Source organism: Anopheles marshallii, chromosome X, assembly GCF_943734725.1.
Source record: "Anopheles marshallii chromosome X, idAnoMarsDA_429_01, whole genome shotgun sequence".
NCBI lineage: Eukaryota > Metazoa > Arthropoda > Insecta > Diptera > Culicidae > Anopheles > Anopheles marshallii.
In genome coordinates, this window is record NC_071325.1 from 1,132,936 (window position 1) to 1,147,256 (window position 14,321).

The following is a 14,321-nucleotide window of genomic DNA, read 5'->3' on the forward strand; positions in this document are numbered from 1 at the left end:
GTTCATTTTTGCTCCCCACAATTGTACCTGCCCGCTTTTAAGCACAATCGTGATAGGTGAGATAAGAACAACCACATGTTCAAACTGTTCCATCCATTACGTGTTTTGTTTTTCGATTTCGATCCCGCTCGATCGTAGTGCTCTAGTGGTAGCTTTCCTTTACAGTTCGGTCACTGCGTAGAAGCTGTTATCGTCGTGACCGTGTGCAGCCGCTTTATCTGGCATAGTGTCACCGTTCGGTACGCTATCACTCACACCACCACCGTTCTGCTGCACGATACCATTGCCGTTGCTTTCCATCGCTGACGAGCGTAGTTCTTCAGTGGTCGGTGGCGGTGGCAACCGAAGACCCTGGTCGTCCGGATGGTTCTGTTGCTGTTGCAGCAGCTCTAGCGGTGGCGGTGGCAGGGGTAGTGATTGAATCTGGGAGGTGGTCAGTCCGGCCGTACCGTACCCCGACGAGGAACCGCCCGACGAACCGGACGAGCTGCCCGTTACCGGTGGTGGTGGAGGAGGCGGTGGTGGCAACGATGCCAGATCGACCGGTGTTGCCGTACCAGCGCCATTAGCGCCGTTGCTTAAAGTTTGCTGCTGGTGTTGGTGGTGCTGGTGCTGCTGTTTGCCGTTCAGATTGTTCGGCTCAATCTTCGGCACCGGTATCGGTTTGAGTGTCGCAAACTTGCTACCATTCGGATGGTCCGTGAGCAGCTTCCGCTTGACGTAGATGTCGTCCTTGCTTATGGTGCTGCCGTTGCTTGCACTCTTCGGTATATCCGGCAGTGGACAGTTGATGATCGACGGCAGGGGTTTGCTGTTGAAGCCGGGCGTCGAGCTGAACGTGGTGGTGTTAGGATTCTTCACGGCAGCATTCCCTTTATCCGGCACTCCCTCACCATGCTTACCCGCTGCAGGATGCGGTTGGTGCTGCTGTTGCTGCAAATGCGGTTTACCGTTTGGATCATACTTGCCATACTTGGCAGTCGAGTAGATGTAGATCTGCTTGTCAGCACCGGCGGCGGCAGTATCGGTTGTGGCCGTATCGCTTCCTGCTACCGTGGACACGGGCTGTGGCAGTGCCTTCTGCGGATTGCGCAACGGTGGTAGTGGCGGTGGATTGTCATCACCGTACACCGGTGGTAATGGATGGGCACCCGGTGCACCGGCCGCACCGTGCAGCTTACGGTTGATGGTCATCGTCTGGGCGGGATGAACGTGACCGGGTCCTACACCGGCGTGCTGCTGCTGGTGAAGATGCAGATGATGTGCGGCGGCAGCAGCGGCCGTTGCGGGATCTAGCATCGCGCGCTGTTGCTGCAACTGCTGCATCTGCAGCTGTTGCTGCTGCTGGTGACTGTGCGTGTGATAATGCTGCTGTTGCTGCTGCTGATGTATGGCGGGTGGATGGAACTTTCTATCGTTACAGGCGGCGTAACTTCAGTAGAAGTCGTTAGCGTCGAGCGTCTTGCAGTGCTTACTAAGGGTGGCGTACTTGCCGTTGTTCGGACCGTGCAGGTGCGTCGGGCTGCTGTGCGACGGTAGGCGACCGAGTGTATGAGTACCGCCGGCACGCATCATCGCCTGATGGTGGTGCATCATGTGCGCTTGAGCCTGGGCCTGGGCCTGCTGTGCCTGCGCGTGTGCCTGCTGGTGATGCATCTGCTGCTGGGCCTGCTGCACCTGGCTCATATCGTGCTTCGCGTTCCGGCTCGGATGCGCAATCGTGTGTGACCCACTGATAACGGGCGGACTGCACATGCGAACGACAAAAGAAAAGATGGTAGAAGGTTGAGGTGATGCCCGTTTGCACAACGACTTACCCCTTGGGATGATGTGGGAGTGTACGAGTGTTCATGTTTTGATGACTCTGTGGATGCAATTGGTGTGATACATATGACTGCTCCTCGACCTGCGCATAATCATTCCTGCAATGAACCCAACAAACCGGCGAGTGTGTTGTTGCAATGATCCCTTACTTTCAAACGATTCTCCCTTCCCACCAACAAACCCTCTCCCACTTCCCTTACCTACCTCTTGCGAATGTAGATCCACGTGTGGGAGTCGACCCAAACCATAATGGTCAGTAAGATCGCCGCCATAAAGCTGGCGATCAACATCAACACCAATCCGAGCAATCCGCACTCGCACAAGCCACGAGTCGCTACGAGATAGCTGTAGTGCACCGCTCGGCAGTCAACCAGCGCCGTCAAACCGGTCAGGAGTCGCTCGCACAGCTTAATATCCGCATTGACTGACCCTAGCTTAGGAGCTAGACCTGCGTTCTTGAAGAGCACTGGCGAAATTCTATAAAGGTACGGTGAAAATAATTTAAAAACACGTCTACACAACACAGTCCAGCCTGCCTACTTACTTCGATACGATACTCATCGCATTGCGGGCATTATTGATAGCATTCTGCGACTCTCGCAGGCGCTGTGTGAATGGGTTCGAGCGTGAGATGTCACATTGGGTGTAGTAGAGAAGTATGTCGGCTGGCAGCTCATGCGGCGCTTGGTGCACCAGAAAGTCGGCGGGATCATTGCAGAGGTCGCCGACAGCAACCGAGGTCGAAAGGTAGAGGCCGGACATCAGCCACGACCCGGTCACGGCCAGCAAACCACACACGCTGAATAGTATGAGAGCGCAACGAGAGTGACGCGCCACGCCAACTAGCAGTACCGCGCACAGTACGAGCAACAGTGCCAATATGGCGACTGTGCCCGGCCAGCGAATCAGCTCCCACTGATCTCCTTTCTGCAACGTATCAAAGAATAACCACACGAAACGTAAAATTAACAGTTCAAATAGGTTCATTCTGGTTCACACTCATGAATCGGAATGAATGACTCTGAACCTCTATTCTGATGATTCATGACTCTTCAATGATTCATGTATCTCATGAATGAAGAAGATTCATAAATCTTTGGTAAGAGAATTTCTATATTGATGAAATAGCCCGAAGGCTATGGCGGTATTACATTGCGTATACCAATGCATAGCAGTCTCTCTCAATCATTCCATGAATACCATACGAATCATCAACTGGAATAGTAGTTGGGTTATGTCATCAGTATAGAAACTCTTACTTCAGAAACAATAAACAATAAAGTTAGCAAAATCATTTGAAATGATCATGATTTGAATGACTTATCATCGAAGATTCATTTGAATGAGTCTTCGCTAGTAATTCAAATGAATGATTCTTTACCTGAAACTCATATAGAAGATTCTTCGCAAAAGATTCATTAGACACAACACTAGCGCAAAAGACAAACGAAATCCGCTACTTACCGTCAGGAAGTCGGTTATGGTCAAACCGACAAGAGGGCGCCGTATATCGTTAGCTGCATTCTTCGCAATCGTAATATTACCCTTGGCCGTGAGGAGAGCCTGCTGCAGCTGTGCCAAGGCGGTCTGATTGTTTGTTTTCTGGTCAAAAATATCCTCCAGCTCGGTGAGCTGCTGCTGGATCTTCATCGTGAGTGTGTTCTCCAGGATGAACGTTTGGTTCCGTACCGACGAGACGACACCGTCCACCTTTCGGCCGGCCTGCAACACCTCGAGCAGCCCATTGTGCAGATCGTCGTTACCGTACAGACCGAGACCGATCGCGGCACAGCACAGTACGGTTACGATGGAGAGCGTCACCTTCAGGCTGGTGATAGAATGTGCGGGTCGTGGCTTTCTATCGCAGCAGCGCGTCAGCAGATAGAGCAGCAGCCCAAACAACGACACAATCAGCAGGGCGGCCGGTATCGAACCCAAAATACCGAGACTCTGTGAGAATAAATAATCAAACAGATGTTAAGCTGTACACTAGCAGTCCTTTGTCTAACAGAGATTTATTTGAGCTCAAACAAATGTTACTCCATACATTAGAACTTTAACAGCTGTAGACAAATACAATACATGTAAGAGAAAAGATAAGAACATACAGAAACACACAAAAGAACCACGGTGTTCCGAAAAGTCAAGTAGGCCAACAGTAGACTACACAAACCAATCAATCACAATGGCTGTACAAGGCAACGCATTTTGTCATCGCCGTCAAAAGCCCAACCATTGTCGGAGCCGCACCAACGCCCAATTGCAAAATGCAAATCCCCCGGGGTGCGGATCTGTTAGGATGGGTCTTTTATCCCACCGGTGCCAAATGAGATCATTAGCAGCAGGCAAACCTGCCATGTAACCCATATATTTTGCTATGAATAGTTGTCACCTCAACTCCACCATTCCACACATTCCGCAAGGGAAGGAAAATAAAGCGCAACGAAAACACCGATGATGCCATCGACGGGTTTTCCGCCTTTCTTCCTTTTTCCATGCCGCGTATATGGGCAGGATGGGGTGCTCGTATGGTGGTAGAAATCCAGGAGCAAAGCAAATGAGAGACGCCCCGGCAGAACAAAAAGAAATTGCATGAAAGCATCAAGATATTCAACCATTGTTGCATCCTCAACAACACATATTTGCTCTCTCTCCCTCTCTCTCTTTCGCTTTCTTAGTTCTTATCTCGCTCTCTTGCTCCTCTTTTGGTCCCATTTTGAAAAGATAAGTTCAATGAAAGTTTAATCACCTCGAGATAGACGTCATTTGATGGGCGAAATGTGTTGTTGATGCGATGGAAGGTGATGTTGTAGTGTGGCAGAGCGTGCAGCAACTTCGCTATCAGCGGCACCCGGTATTGATCGTCGTCCTCGGTTGTCCCCGGGTAGCCCATCGTTGCAACCGTCGTCCCCGATACGGACGATAAGGATGCTGCGGCAAGGTAGATGAAGAAGCTGCTCAATGCAGCCCGCTTCTTGGTAACGCTTGGTCACGCTTGGATACGCCCGTCAATGGCCGCTCGCGTACCGGTTGAACGTGACGTTTGAAGTTTGGACAGCGCGTGTCCAGGGCTGCCTCGCAGATTGAATGGTGCGGGTGTTACTGATGGACGATACAGCTAATACGCACTTGAGCACTGTACACCGTGGAATTGTTTTTTTTTTGTTTCACACGAGTTAGTCAGCTACTATGACACGAATTGTTCAGGACCATGACTCACTGGGAAAACAGACACTTCCTCAGTGCATTATCAAGCATACACACTGAGCCATCGTAGGTACCGCAGAGGGAGTCACTCTCCTGAACTCTGCCCAGTAATGTGCTGCTGATGCGTCACATCCAGCTTCGTCGTCGTTTTGGCAATGCAGTACCACTTATTCGGCAACTAATTTACGACCCACTCGTCCCTATTTCGACTCGACACACCCGGTATCGATAAGAAGTGGCACTCCCGCTGCGGAGCAGTTCAAGATTCCTCACCAGTATTCACTTCGTTGGTCGTCACCGTTACCAGATGATGGTCCCTGCCGACAGGCGGTTCCCTAGCACTGAACCCCGTAACCCAACACGTCGCCCCAGTTGCCTCGGCGGTGGGAGGTCGTTTAAGGCTCTTTTGCACTGTACGCTAGTCCACCGACCCTCGTCCAAACTGCAGACACTGCAGGCGGAAATGGCGTTTGGAGTGCGTTCGGTTCGGTACTAGCATTCCGTGCAATGCCAACCAACGTCACCAACACCCGCAGACTGCATCGTACTGCCGCTCGGTATAGTAATACCGTGGTCGAGTCCCGGATTCACTAACCACTGCCCGTCATCTTCACCATTGACGGATGAATCAGCCCAGTCCCGCGGCAAACCGTCATGTGAAGGGATGGCAACGGACAGGCAGGAAAAAAAACACTAAATCTGAAGCAAATTCTGCTTGCACACGCACGTAAAATCACACACATACATACGTACGCGCGCACACGCACCCAGGCTCTTTGTTGTGCGCACCCGTGCGCGTCTGTGAGAACAGAAGTGAGAGTGCGTCCTTTTTTTTACGGTTCCTTAACTCAACTCCCTTTTTCACGGGTAGAGCGAACACTTTTCGTACTGTTTTGTACTTTCCGTTTGCACGTTTTATGATATTAAGTAGTATTTTATGAATAACAGTAGTAGGCGTTACTGCACACTACCCTGCAGTTCGCATTCCCAGCACAGTGTTCGGTCGCCGGGAATGGCCAGAACGGGCCTACAAACGTCCAACACTGGCACACACCTACGCAAAACTGCACGATACACACCGTTGCCCTAGTTTTTATTTTGTGCCTTGCCTTTTGTCGTTACTGAGACCGTTGTCGTCGCTAACACATGGGACCTACGCAGCACATTATCGAGTTTTGCGCTTTGCCCAAAAAAGGGAACTTGAAATATCCTCGCCAGAACCGCACGCTAATAACACCCGGGTGGCTGGTTTCGAAAAAACGGCTCACCGTAACGTGTTGGATCGCTTTCTTGCTCCGGTCACACCCTTGTTTTCTTTTTTCGTCATCCTCCGTCGGTGAACGCTGGCTAGGGCCTGGAAGTCTGGTCTTTGGTTGGTGCTGCCTGCCTGCCTTGCCAGGATAACTGTTTGAGAGCCGGAGAGTCGCGTGTTGCGTACAAACAGGCCCAAGTAAGAAACCGAGAGAGAGAGAGAGAAAGAGACAGACAAAAACAGTGAAAGAGCATAGGAGAAGAGCGTCACATAGAACCGATGATAACATGATAGGGTGCCGTTTACTGTATGCTCGGCAAAGGGAACTCTAGGGTAAGGACCTTTTTATGCTCTGTCACGATATCATCTCTCCTGCCAGATGTGTTGAGCGCTCCCTTAATACGCCGATTCTCGGGAAAGCACATGCACTTTCCAGCTCACGCGCTCTGGAAATGAGCGCTGTTGGGAAAACCCGACACTGCGCCAGAGTTTCTCAACCTCGCTGCTCTACCACGGCATCTGATTATTCGGCCGTGCGGCGGTGAGTCGTAAGCGAATACGCGGATACGATCTACTCGAGCCACACCTCAACTGCCAACATGTCTGTTTAATAAAGCAAAACTACAATGCTATCAAAGAGTTCTTGACGCGCTGCGAACTTTACAACCAACCTCAACGTAGTAGATCTACAGGACAGATGAGGTTCTTTCATGATTCGTTGGTATTCTTGAGCAATAGCTCGACCTCCTCCCAAATAGAGTTAGAAAAATCGTACAAACCAACACCCTCACACCCATCCCTGGAGACCCACCCCTAGCAGAGAGATCACAAAACAACTATTACATCTCTTAGCACAGTAAAAGCAAACCACCTGGAGCTGAAAGCATGCGTATATTTTGAACTTCGTAACCGATACGATTTATTTCCCACTATTGCCTCGGGATGTCCCGGTCGTGTTCTGGGTGCCCGTGCATTAGCGGCCGTCAGATCGAACACTGACAGGCGGCGGCAATGGTAACCGTCTTGAAGCGCCAGTACTCCCGCAACGGTTCCGGCAGCAGCGTGGAATGGTGATCCTGCTCGCCCGACTCGTTATCGCCCCGCTTGGTCAGCACGCGTACCTTGTACGGGATCTCCTTGCAGCTGGAACCACGCCAACATTTGCGGCTGTTGGCGCTCCGGTTCTGACAGATCGCGTTCACAATATAGCGCGGAAAGTGCGTGTAGCCGAGATCCAGCAGCTCGTACTGGAATACATTGACAGGAGTGTATACACCGCGGTTACGTTGGAGTTTCAGCTCACATTCGCACCGGTTGATGGCTTACCTTTGTCTGACACGCACAGGAAGATGGGTACTGTGCGTACAGGTCGGCGGATATCTCACGGTTAAAGTCGGAACGCTTACGTGCCACGCTGCCGGGTAGGTTGGAATCGTCTGCCTTTCCGCCATCGGCTACGTCTGCATGACTATCCCTCGCCATATGACTCAGATAGTACCGGGCCCAATCGTATTTGTGCAGCCGGTCAGCGAGTGGGAAGCAGTTTAGCGGCGATGACAGTCGATCACCACCATAATCGATAGGTTTCGGTGTTGGCAGCACGTTGCCATCCGCTCCATGCCTTGTCGCGGTGGTTTTGTCCCGCACGCTGGCCAGAGCACCTCCCTTCATACCGAGCAGAATGTCTGGATCGTTCTCCTCCAACGTACCGCCCGATGACGACTGGAGCATATTATGGAAAGCATCGCTTGGAAGTACCTCGGCGTATTTCACCCTACCATCGATTGGGGCCAGCATTAAACCGAAAAGAAAACCACACACAACTAGCTGCGGTAGACAAGTGTTTGTGTCAAAACGCAATGCACACAACGTACCAGGTACACTCACCGTAAGTCTCATGTTTTGTTAAGCAGAAATGAAGATGGCTACACCTCCGATTCGGCTACCTGGTGAAGCCTACTCGACACAGCGCAGCTAACAAGCGTTCACCATTCCATCACACGCCATCCAGTGTATTGCATAACTTTGCGCTTTGGGACAATTTCTCTTCAAATACGCACACACAAAGACCCAGTCTGACAATGGTTAAACACAAAAGATCGTGCTGAACTTTGAGCTGAACGTGTTCCAGGCAACGTTTGGCGTAACACTGAGCAGCGTCCACCGCCGCAGACTAACCTTTTATAATATGACGCGCGTAACCGTTGCCCGTAGTTACTAATGGACGCCAACCGAAAATGGCGCACGATATAAGATTACCGCCTGTCGCTGAATCGGGATGCATCTTCACCGCAACACGGTTTGCTTCCATTTCCTGTACTGTACTTTACCTAGGCCCACATGCATTGTTTCTTGTTTTGCAATAGAGCCATTTTCCGTGAAGAAAGCGGAATCTGTTCCGTCTTTTCGGCGCTGTTCGGTGCTCAAAATGGACGTTGTCAGTAATCTGATGCGCCCACAGAAGGACACGTGCGGTATCTGACGTATCGTTAGCCGTGGTTGACTTCTGTTTGTGAAGATGCGGTCCATATTTAGGGTCCCGGTAACTATCAGGTAGGCATCTTCCTATTATTTTCCCCTAACATAATTGTCAAGGTCATCAATGTCTTTAAAATCTACAAGACTCACGTGATGATGGCTAATTCTATTCCATCCATCGCAAATGAAAAAAAAAACTTGAGCAATGTGTGTGGAAAAACCTGCAAAGCTACGCACACCACACGATGGATGCAAGCCCAGAAGCGGAAGAGAAATGGATACTCCTCGCATACTCCCATGTCCGACTCAGACTTCTAAGGCGAACAAAAAATTCCAGCAAAAGGAATAACAGTGCAGGTTTGTTTCCCTGCTCTTTTTTCGTTGGTTGGTGCCTTTGGGTTGGGACGTAAGTCATCGACAGGAAAATGGTGCTTAAATCTTGTGTCCCCGCATCCCTCCCTTTCACCGCGTAACGTGGAACGTTCGATTCGAGCCCATGTGTAAGTTCTCAACGAAACAACCGGGCAAGACATTCCTTTGAAACGAACTCCTGCCGTAAGTTCGTCCGAGGTGAGAGTAGAACGAATGCAGGCAGAAACGGGAACCGCATCCAACCGCACGTAAGCCATGGGTAGGGCCATAATCGCAACACTGTCGGGGAACTACCCTAGGAACAGAAGACCGTGTATGGTACAGGTGCGCAAGCAGGGCACGATTTGCGTTCCAACCGTCGGCTTACGGTGCGGGAACTGGAACACAGGCAACTCCACACACTGCCAGGCGCTTATGTCTCGCGACCCACGACGGCCCCGATGGTGGGCAAAAAAAAAACGAGGAGCGGATGGTACGCAGGTAAGCCCATCGCTGCCTGGCAGAATGTGGAAGCCCTAGCAGTGTCTTCACTGACTGACTGACACTATCTCGAGGATACACACACGCAACACCGTTCGCCGCCTAGAACCGTACACATCCGAACTCGGTGATCGAATCGATCGATTCCGACGGCGGGCGGTGGACAGGGCGACGGTTGGAGGTGTGCAATCCCTTACGGTGGAGCAGTACACAGCGCAAGCGAAGGACGTGTGGAACAGTGTTGAAGCGATAGTTCGATCGGATGCTACCAAGTGGACGGGCCAGAAACGGTCACTAGACATCGGACCAGCTGGACGCATGAGGAATCCCATCGTTACCGGGGGTTCTTCTGGCCGCAGTGATGAAACGAAAGCAGCGCCGCTACAGGTACGCTAGTGTTTGAAGTATGGTGGTGAAGTAGTCATTAAGGGTGTACGTCTAGAACTCCGCCTTCCACATCGATTCCGCCGCACGTTGTGTTTCGATTGTAATGGAGTGTGGTTTGGTGAAGAATTTTTCGATCAGATTCGTGTCCAGCTTTCAGCACGTTTGCATGCAATTACACAGGGCACCGCTATACATCCCAATGTGCTCTCTTCCCAGTGCTGTCACCACTAATCACAATTTCCGAACGCAAACTTCCAGAACGACATTCAACTCACTGCAGCTGCAGGAACTCGAACGGGCCTTTCAGCGGACGCACTATCCGGACGTGTTCTTTCGCGAGGAGCTCGCGGTGCGTATCGATCTCACCGAGGCACGCGTCCAGGTCTGGTTTCAGAACCGCCGTGCCAAGTGGCGCAAAAGCGAAAAGACAACGGTGGGCGGTACCGGTGAGCCGGACTCGCAACAGGACCAGCAGGACCCACAGCAACTCTCCACGTCGTCGTCGTCGTCCACCGGTACGACCACCCTTTGCCCGCGCGGTGACGGCACAGGGGAGACTGTGCTGGGTGATGTAAGTATACTGGTGGATGCGGGCGACGGTACCGGTGGCAGCAGAATGCTCGACGACGACGAAGACGACGATGGGTTGGGGCTTTCCGACGAGGTACTGCACGGGATGGGAGGCACACTCAAATCTCAGCATCATTCCCAGACGGTGGGAGGTTTGGGAGGTTTGGGGAAGAATGCAGGGTTGAACGAAGCAATGTCGAGTGAAGCGATGTCTGGACACCATCACCACCACCTACATCACCACCTGCAACAGCATCATCAGCATCAACATGTAGGGCCGAGCTCCCGGGCGTCACTATTGGATGCGGTAGATGTCGTACTGCCTGGCAGCTCCAGCACAGCGGGACTTTCCTTCGATGGGGGTTCGCTGCACAGTATGGCGCTCGGATTGCCGGACGATCCAACAGGCGCCGGACCGGTAAGCAGCTCCGCGTACAGTGTGGTGGACGCGGAGTTGCCACGTCTCACGATTGGGTCACTCTCTTCGCCCGGTCGTCTATCGCCCAACCTGTTCCTGAACCTCAACTTCGACCATCTCAACTCGCTCGATGGTAGTCGGTCCAGTAGTTTGACGTTCGAATGGAACAGCTTCACCGGCACCAGCACGACCTCCACCTCGACCAAGCTTACTCCCTCGGGTACGTCCTACACCACCTCCGTGAATAACTCCACCGACGGTCTCGGGACGGTCAGCTCTTCCAATCAGGACGGTGCTGGTGGCTGTTGCTCTCTGCATCCAAACGACGGTTCCACCCAGCAGCAGCAAGCGCTACATCATCATCCACATCAGCACCATCAACACCACCACCATCAGCAGCAACAGCAGCATACGGCCTCCGTGTACGATGACGAGATGAAGTTCCTGCATGTGGACCATTTCGGTGCGATGGAAAGCTTCAAGCACGAATCCCTCTTCAACCTCGATCAAACCCTGCTCAGTGCGTCGGGGCCGCCATCCACCGATCAACCACTCACGCTGCTACAGCAACAGTCTCACCATCAGCAACTACCATCACACCCACACCAGCATCATCACCATCAACAGCAGGTGCTGTGCGGTTCGCATTCGGCTCAAAAGAATTCCCTCCAGCAGCAGCAGCAACAGCAGCAGCAACATCACCACCATCACCATCATCACCACCATCACCATGCGCATCACCACGGGCACCATGACCATCATCTCGGCGTGCTGGTGGATGAGCTGTCCGGGTTCCCATCGCTCACGGACCATACCAGCAGTACTGGTGATGATGAGTCTGCTGCCGGCCAACCGGGACCGAACGCTTGCGTGGACGATCCGCAACGGGCCTCCCCATCGGAACTGCTCGATCTAGAGCGACCGATCAACATACACATCAACGTGGAGGACGGTCTCGACACGCTGCATGCGGATGATAAGTTCTGACGTTAGGTCTGCGCCTCCACCAGCATATCACAGCACATTTGGAAACGTCACGTTCCCTGGTCAGTGTGTAGTAAGGTGATCTCTTGTGCGCGTGTGTAACGTTGAGTGGCAGAGAGTTCCAAGCCCGTCCGCTAGCTACTGTCCAGTGTGTTTTTTTTTGTATTGAATCTAGTCTGCCATTTTTAATCTAGTCTGTTGGAAATCCGACTCCGAACGCATCGCTCCTCGTGGAAAGCGACACCAGCCTGGACACACATCTCGGACAGTTAGTGACGTACAGCGTATCCAGTGCAGTGATGTGTCGGGTTTTCATCAAGTTACCAGCAAAACGGCTTTTGTTATCTGTTTTCTTTGCCCCAATCACGATCCTTGCCATCCTGTTCTACCAGTACGTTATATAGAACGGGGTGGGGTGAAAAAGAAGTAATGTCTTCTGTCTGTCAAACCATTCGCTACCATCAAATTATATTGTGCGTTGGAGTTTAGAGCTTAAATAAAACCAGTTCGACCGTGTTAGGCGAATGTTTTACAAGCGTGTGTCTGTCTGTTTATGTGAGTTTGTGTCAATCGGTTTGAATTTTTGAACTAAATTAATGAATCTCAAACTCTATTTCAAAAATTCATGAACCATCCAACATTTATTAAGCACAACACTACTCTGTACGTCTGCAGTGAAGACATTCCACCAAGTAACGCCACCATTTCGGATATTGCACAACGGGAAGCTCTCCGGCTATTCACATCCACAACTGCATAGAGCGTTGGTTATTGGTTTTGACTTGAGTTGTTGTTTTTTTTTTGTTTTATTGATTAATGATGATGTCTTAATTATTCTGTGTTACTGATCGCTCACCATACTGTAGTTAATCCTTTTTCTTCCCGATAAATACACTCACGCACACCAAAATGTACGCATACACAAGCACAAACAACCACGCAGGCGCACGCGTGTGGGCGGTGTGTGAAGGATACTTTCTCGTGACTCGTGTCTTTTGCAGCGAAGATGTCTAATTCTTCCCAGCAGTCTATTGTGGAAAGGATCCCAAACTCCAGGCATGTTGCCTATTCTGCCGTTGCTTCTTCAAACACGTGGTATATGCCCACGTGGTATGTGCGCGCGTGTGTGTGTGTGCGCGTACGTGTACGCTTATATCTGTGTGAGATGATAAAGTTGACGGTTGGTATCGCGGTTGGTACATAGAAACACGTTTAGCAAAAAAAATGTTTATCACTTCTCACACCTCTCGCACATCACACCCCCACCATCAGTGGTTTCTCTAAACCCCTTCCTTCATTCTGCACCCATATTTGTTCGCCTTTTCACAATTTTCACCTGATTGAAGCATTTGGGATCGTTTGCGGGTTTAATTTTACTTTTCATATTTTGTTACTTATCGCTCACGTTCATAACCCTCCTTTTCACGCCATTCAGCTGCAGTTTGGGGTAATTATTAAATATATATATTCGAGAGTGTGTGTGTGAGTGTAAGTATATAATATATATATAGCAATAGAGGGGAGGTATAAAAAAAACTAAATGTTCGTCCTTTCCACCCGAGGATAATCCTTTCCTCCTATCTGTGGGAGTGTGTGTTTTTGTTTGTTTGTTTTGCTTCTCAAATAAATACAAATGTTTTGCTTACTTTCTCTCACATTGCAACTTTTTTCCAAAAAAAAAAACGAAAATGGAGATGAGACCTACACTGTCATTGTATACAGATACAAAACGCAGGACGCAAAGACGTCCGTGTTGAAATACTAAGTTTCGAGCTGTTTACCTTAGCCGTTCTATGTTGGATTCAAATAAGATTCTCTTTCCGTTTTTGCTGTATAGATTGCGCATATGTGTGGTCATTCGTCCTTCTTCGCTGACTGTTTGCAATGCATAACTCATACTCGTATAATATACTACTAGGCTAAATGAGTGTAAGTGTATATTAATTCGCTTGATGCACCATTTTTCGCATTCCGCGTGTCAGTGTATACTCCTCCCCATCCAACTATAGCGTATATATGTGGGGATTGTGTGCATGCTGTATGTGTGGATCAATAAGAGAGAGATTGAATTGCATTTTACGTGATGCACACACACACTTACAAACCCACGTCCACATACATGACGGAATAAATATCGTAAATATTTTGCTTTTGCGACTTTGTCCGAAAAAAATAAAGACCGACTGATGACAGCTTGTCCTAAAACGGATCCTGCATACCGTCAAAGCCGCACACACATTCTTCGTCGATTATGAGAAGAAGGGGGAAAAAGCGTCGAAAGAAAAACGAGAGCTTATCGGTACGTTGATGCCCGTGATCCGACAGCTCGCCTATATCCTACTCGGACTG

The 14,321-nt window shown here is 50.4% G+C and overlaps 3 protein-coding genes across 3 annotated transcripts; 1 reads left to right on the top strand and 2 right to left on the bottom strand.

Annotated features, from left to right (window-relative positions):
- Window positions 1–1,434: 1,434 nt before the first annotated feature.
- Window positions 1,435–4,717, bottom strand: LOC128714862 (protein tweety). Its single transcript, XM_053809746.1, has 6 exons — window positions 4,574–4,717; window positions 3,289–3,774; window positions 2,369–2,751; window positions 2,029–2,301; window positions 1,818–1,922; window positions 1,435–1,747 (listed from the first exon to the last, which is right to left on the bottom strand). Exons 1-6 carry the CDS (start codon window positions 4,715–4,717, stop codon window positions 1,435–1,437), a joined length of 1,704 nt encoding a protein of 567 aa, XP_053665721.1.
- A 2,549-nt stretch (window positions 4,718–7,266) lies between these two features.
- Window positions 7,267–8,182, bottom strand: LOC128707629 (uncharacterized). The gene is made up of 3 exons (XM_053802591.1): window positions 8,171–8,182; window positions 7,610–8,110; window positions 7,267–7,530 (listed from the first exon to the last, which is right to left on the bottom strand). Exons 1-3 carry the CDS (start codon window positions 8,180–8,182, stop codon window positions 7,267–7,269), a joined length of 777 nt encoding a protein of 258 aa, XP_053658566.1.
- A 1,792-nt stretch (window positions 8,183–9,974) lies between these two features.
- On the top strand, window positions 9,975–11,975 carry LOC128710033 (transcriptional regulator ovo-like). Its single transcript, XM_053805109.1, has 2 exons — window positions 9,975–10,000; window positions 10,259–11,975. Exons 1-2 carry the CDS (start codon window positions 9,975–9,977, stop codon window positions 11,973–11,975), a joined length of 1,743 nt encoding a protein of 580 aa, XP_053661084.1.
- The last annotated feature ends 2,346 nt before the right edge of the window (window positions 11,976–14,321 follow it).

Coding starts and splice junctions, on each gene's coding strand:
- LOC128714862 (XM_053809746.1), bottom strand. CDS start 4,717: ATGGGCTACCCGGGGACAACCGAGGACGACGATCAATACCGGGTGCCG. Junction 2,752..3,288: donor CCATAACCGACTTCCTGACG/GTAAGTAGCGGA, acceptor GATACGTTGCAG/AAAGGAGATCAGTGGGAGCT. Junction 1,923..2,028: donor TGGATCTACATTCGCAAGAG/GTAGGTAAGGGA, acceptor GGTTCATTGCAG/GAATGATTATGCGCAGGTCG.
- LOC128707629 (XM_053802591.1), bottom strand. Junction 7,531..7,609: donor CCTGTGCGTGTCAGACAAAG/GTAAGCCATCAA, acceptor AATGTATTCCAG/TACGAGCTGCTGGATCTCGG.
- LOC128710033 (XM_053805109.1), top strand. CDS start 9,975: ATGAAACGAAAGCAGCGCCGCTACAG. Junction 10,001..10,258: donor CGAAAGCAGCGCCGCTACAG/GTACGCTAGTGT, acceptor GCAAACTTCCAG/AACGACATTCAACTCACTGC.